We start from the raw sequence: 6,107 nt of genomic DNA on the forward strand, positions 1-6,107 counted from the left end.
CCCCCGGGCACCGGAGGGAATGCGTCCGGATCGGATCCTGTTGCTTCTGTTGCGGAAGCAAACAAACGTTTAAACGATTAGGAGGAACACCAACATCGCACTCTACAGTGAGTGTTGGTAAAGATGCATGCGCTTTTTTCTAATCCTTCAAACAAATCAAACAAACCGAACAAACCAACAGATTATTCTGTACAGAAGATTATTTTCTTGTTTATTTTCCTTTTTTCAACGTTCGCGTGTGCTACTATGATTTTTAATTTTATTTTTGATTGCATCTATGCATCAGACATTGTCGCTTATCTGTTGACAGACTGTAAGTAGGCTGTTGCGTCTTTACTTTTAAAACAAATTACATTTTGGTCAAGTTTCTTTTTTTATTTTGGAAAATTTACTTTGTTTATCTTTGCATTTTATTTAACGACTTTAACACTTGCTTTATCGTTTGAGGTTCATTATAGATTGTGTTTCTTTAAAAAAATCTTTTCTGTCCCATAAAAAACTAGCACCGATTATTCTTTTGTATTTAATGGTTAGTTTTGGAATGCATTAATTTTCATTGCGTTTTACTCATAATTTCTACCCAAACCTTACCAAGTTGATCAGCTTTTAGTTGGTGAATACAATGTATCGTACGTTAAAGAAACGTCGTCTAACACAACACTTACGCATGGAAAATTTGATGTGTAACTTTACTAAAATAAACCAACGCCTGTGCGTGAAAACGGGACGATATTTAAGAGTGATCTGATGTCGGAAAACCACCCTCCCCGTATAAGACATTGTGAACGACACGGTGAGCTCATAAGACACGGAAAACGTTCACATGCTGCGGGAGGGAACGCGAGGATGGGATGGGAAAATCCTACCACCGCACTAGCATTAGTTCATCAACGGAAAAGTAAACACATCAAACGTCTGTCCGGTGGGGATGGCCGTAATTCGACCGCAGCTAATTTATTATCCACTATTAATCAACCCACAAGGTGCACACCGTGCTTCGGTTTGCCGCAGTACAGCCCGGTTTCATCAGAGACATATTCATCATGAACAAGTGATGCGGTCATCTGGTTTGCCGGTCGGAGATAGGTTCGCTTTTGTGAGAAAACCACAAGACTTAAGCATGCATGCAGGATCACCCCCTTGGGAGGTCGACATTCTTTTTTGACACTCTCGAAAAGAAACAATCCCAGGCTGGGGAGACGGCTAGAAAGACTAAGTAAACCACCGAAAAATGTCTACCGAACCGATTTTCCCTCCCGACCACGCCACCCAACGCAAACACTACACAAATCGTTTTCGTTCACTTCTTTCGCCGTCTGTCACAGTTTAATCATTCCGAATCTTTCAATGCCTCCCGAAAGAAATACGATAGAAAAGACCAAAACAAACACATACACAAACGCTTCCCTTCACACAATCCCGGTCACGATTTAACCTCCAACCACCGCTGCCCCAACTACCCTACCCTGTGGTGCGGGAAAACTAGTGGAAAAATTCCCACAAATCACGATTTTCAGTATATTTAACTCTCACTTAATTTGATGCGGCCATGTCGACATCCAACCGAGCATCATCCATCAAACATTGTTTTAATTTTTCATTTGCGCGTTCTCGATGCTCGTTCTTTACGTGCCATTCCCGCACTTCCTCCTTCCTCCCGTCCACTTGCGCAGAGTGTTAGGAGGGTTTCGAAAGTGCACAGGGAATGGTCGACTAAACCGCAGAAACCAGAACATTGCCGAGCATCGGATTGAGTCGCTATGTGGGAGTGTGTGTCAAGAGAATGTTTGCTGTTTGTAAAAGCTCCTCGCGAAAACAGATGCTGAAGGTTTTAATTTCGATATTGTGTTTAAGAATAACCAAAAACAAATGTACGAAAATGATAATTGTAACTGATATTAAAATTTGTTGAAATGATAATGTAACAATCATATTTCTTAAAAAATTGAAAAATCCTCTTTGATATCCTCTTTAACTACAAAATCCTTTTGGCGAAAACTTTTTCATGACTAAATCATTTTATTTCTTTTAATGCACAAACCGTTCAATATTATAAAATTAAGTGAAATCTATTCAATCTCTGGTTCATCCTCTGGTTTGTCGTGTTCATTCGACTCCTCCACTATTTCAGATAATGGTTTGATATCTTCCAGAAGCGTTCTAGGAGCGAGCCCTCGTCTGCGAAGACTTCTCTTGTTTTCATAACTAACTAAATGCTCCATATTAGTACCAACTTTCACACCCACCTTGTCGCGACGTTCGTGGCCTCTCATCAACACTTCCGTGAAATTTTCCATCTCTGGCAGATAGTGACCTCGTAGGATTTCATGGGCCTCGGCCTCAACTTGACAGTAGTTAGCAATGTTCTGCTTGAATTTATGCAAATCCCCTTTCCACTCAACAGAATCTACTGTCGTTTTTCCAGCGTGGCGCAGAACACGTTGAAGGTTCGCGAAATCAACATCGCCCTTCGCAACGTTCGCCTCAACCGCGAAACGCTTTTCAGCATTGTACTTTCGACGCTCCACTTCCGGACGCATTTCGCGTCCCATTCGTTCCGGGCTGACGTTCCGACGTTGCATCAGCTTCCCCAAAAGGGTCTGGAAGTGTTTTGCCCTGTACTGTTGCTCTAAACGATCACTCAAACGCATACGCTTTTCAATGTCGCGTGTATTCTTCGGCTTGGCCTCATGTACTGAAGCACGGTTTTCTTTTTCGGTTTCCTTAGGTTTGCTCTCGGTTTGTAGTTGGACTTCGGTTTGTATCGGGTTTCGTTTGTAATATGCTTCAGTCCATGCTAATTGGTCCTTCTTTCTAGTCAACTCATGTTGTATTGTTTCTCGTAGGGTACGCTCTTCATTTGGAATTGGATTCACCAATGCAGAGGCTAGAGAAAGTATCCGGATATTCGCATGCCCATCGGCAATCGCTAAACAGTGCCGGGCACTCGCTAAACGATGCTGGGAAATCATGGTTACACCTTCTGCTCCCAAATTCAAAGACACACAAGCACGGAATGTTTTCACTACGAAATAAGAAGAAAATTTGTACTGATTAATCAGTCCTTATTTATCCCGCATAAATGATACTTACTATTGAGATCCCAAACTTCAAAGTCTCCATTAGCCAGTCCTATGAAAAACAGAGCTGCCCGGTCTAGACTCCATCGACCGGCTGTTATCACGACGCTTTTCTTCCGCCAAAATATTGGCGACCTGTAATCTGTCTCACTCCAAAGTGCCAACACGTGTCCGCCGATGGAAAGAAATGTATCTTTGAGGATGGGATTCCTTTCCAAGGCCACAACCGGTCCATCGTGGACGTGACTGTATGGTTGGGTGACCTGCATCGGCTCATCGGTAACCAAACTGCCCTGTTCAAAGTCATATCCTTCCCATATTCCTCCGAGCAGCGAACCAGTTAACGTTCCAAATCTGAGCATCATTGTGCAATCGTTGGGTAACGGTTTAAGCCGGTGTTTTATGCGTCGGGTGATATCTGTTCCACATTCCTCCGGCTGTGAGAGATACAGCGCCTCGTCTATGAGCACCGTGGTGATTGGGATATGACAAAGAACCTTAAACGTAGGATAGAACACGTTGTTCACACACTGGAAGATCGTTTTTTCCACCACCTTGGATGCAGCTTTCTTCGAAGCGATCACTTTCTGTATGGCAGGACTCGAAAAGTCGAGATCCCAAAAGCAGACACTTCCGTCGAGCGATGAAGTCACTAAAAACCGGTGCAACTTTTCCGGTTGCTTCTTCAGATGGCCTGTGGTGGTGCAGAAATAGTTCCTTGGAAGCCATTTAATGCTGCTGATGGCTTTCCTTGAAGCGTGCTCTAATGAACTTAATGCTGCCGGTGCTACCGTACGATTAATCGATTCATCTGAGCTGTTTTCCATAAGCTGCGTTATTTGATTCCGATATTCATTAGACTCGCGGGCAGTTTCAAAGGCCATTTCTACGCCTTCAATTTCTCCCTTCAAGTCCCACAACGCTATTTGTCCATTGGCAAGCCCACCCACCAGGAGATCACCGTCGTACGGACAGAAGGACAGCGTCGTCACTTCGCGGATTGCTTTCAGCTCGAGCAATGGTTTCAGAGGGTTTGCGAAGGTCCACATTAAAATGGGACATTTTTCAAAAATAATTCGGTGAACGACGTCTTTGGACGGATTCCGGGAGCTTTCGTTCTCCTTGGTGGATAGTGTTGCCAGCGTTTCAAAGGTGTATGATGCCACAAAAACTCCTGAAAGCTCTGGATGCCAGTCCATGGAGCAAACGATACGTCCCGCACAGATGGACCGATTCATAAACGAAAGCACTTCATCGATTCTAGGAGTTTGATATTTTTGGACACGTCCTTCTTCACCGATCTGATATTCGTTTTTGTACAAATCGATCAAGTTAAACTGTGCTTCTTTAGAAAGTGACTCCGACGAATTATCTAACCACTCTCGTGGAATTGTAGACGGATCAATGTGACTTTCCGAAGCATCAAACAGATACTGCGTAGCGGCATTCGTTGGAAAAGAAGGTTCCGTTTGAATGAAACGACTCTTTGCCGGTGACTTGACTTGCGTTCCTTGATCCGTAAGTCTCCTTGGCACATTCTTTGTCTTCCATTTGAAGGGCAAAAGTTCCACGAACCCATCGCGCACATCATCCACAGTTCTCAAGCGTATCTCTGCACCTTTTCTTACGGGATAAAGAGATACAGCTTCCGTTGCAACTTCCGGCACTTCCGGTACCCTTCTCCAGCTTTCAATTTCACGATCGGTACATTCACCAGCCCATCGTTTTTTGAACACTTTCTCGGTGAACAGGTTCAACCTTAAGCGTTGCAGCAGCTCCAACTTTCGCACGATCTCGCTGGCTTCGTTGATTTCCCGCACGTCGGCGTACACGAGAAAAACATCCTCCTGGCTGGACTTTTCCGGAACGTATTCAATCAGAATCAATGCCTCCGGTTCCAACTCTTGAAGCATTTCGACGAGTTTCGTTTCTTTTTCATCAGTTGGTTGAAGGACATCTTGCAGTTTGTCCTTGATGATAGCTTTCCAGCGATGCTCATCGGTAATGTTGTGGCCAACCACGAGTCTTAGTTCCTCTTGCAATTTCGAGCTGTTGAAAAGCGCAAAGGTTAATGCTGTTGTGTTTGAATACTTAGTTCATACCCACCTGATGGTGATTTCTGTAACGTTCGGGAATGAGTGTAAACGGTTCCACGCATCTTTATCATCGAATCCGAAAACGCAACTAAAATCCTCTTCTTTAAGAAAATCCTCCGCCAGAGCGGGAGCCAACTCCAGTTCGTCCATCTTTGAATTTGTGACTAACACAGCCTACTTACTTCCTACCATATGTCCAGGCAGGCATACTTTGTTCGCATTCTGGCACAACAACAGCAGCATTCGATGAGTGGAGCCATTGATCGATAAACCATAAATTTATTTTTAATCAAAAACGACATCTTAACATGAAATCACAAAAAAAAATCACATCCCCAGAGCGATCGAGTACAACTTGATAAGCGCAAAAATACAACTTATATCCCAAGTGCGCTCCAGTTGTTGCCATTATCTGCGCGTGTTCGAGTGGCCTCTTCCGAACGGGCACAATATCATGTTTTGATTGCCACAGCATATCAAAGTACCATAAATTATACACATTAAATTGATGTTTCAATTACACTCGCAGCGTTCTGAGGCAGACGGCATGAAATTTAATTAATGATATGTAGATTATTTATCTAATTGATTTGGCGACTTTAATGAGCCATGCCATCGTGGAAACGGGCAGAGCGATGTGTTCGGCGAAATCAGGCCGAGTCGATCGACCCCGGCACTCTTTTTCGCGAGAACATGTGTATGCATTCGCATACGACCTCGTCCCGGCCGGCCCTACCCCCCTTCGCCGCCCCGCCGGAAAGCTCATCTTCCCGGGCTCGATGCATTTTTATTATTTTTCCAATTGTTTTCCAATCGAACACGGTTTTCCATTTTTCCCATTTTATTTATGCACTTTGATATGAAACGCGCTGTCCGGTTCATGTTGTGGCAGCTCGGAAAATGAGCCCCCGCCGATTTTCCATGTTCGCCC

General features: G+C 44.0%; 1 protein-coding gene across 1 annotated transcript; it reads right to left on the reverse strand.

Annotated features, from left to right (window-relative positions):
* Positions 1-2,069: 2,069 nt before the first annotated feature.
* LOC131262210 (dynein axonemal intermediate chain 3-like) lies at positions 2,070-4,318 on the reverse strand. The gene is made up of 2 exons (XM_058264161.1): positions 3,094-4,318; positions 2,070-3,025 (listed from the first exon to the last, which is right to left on the reverse strand). Exons 1-2 carry the CDS (start codon positions 4,316-4,318, stop codon positions 2,070-2,072), a joined length of 2,181 nt encoding a protein of 726 aa, XP_058120144.1.
* Between the last annotated feature and the right edge of the window lie 1,789 nt (positions 4,319-6,107).

Source organism: Anopheles coustani, chromosome 2 (genome assembly GCF_943734705.1).
Source record: "Anopheles coustani chromosome 2, idAnoCousDA_361_x.2, whole genome shotgun sequence".
Taxonomy (NCBI): Eukaryota; Metazoa; Arthropoda; class Insecta; order Diptera; family Culicidae; genus Anopheles; species Anopheles coustani.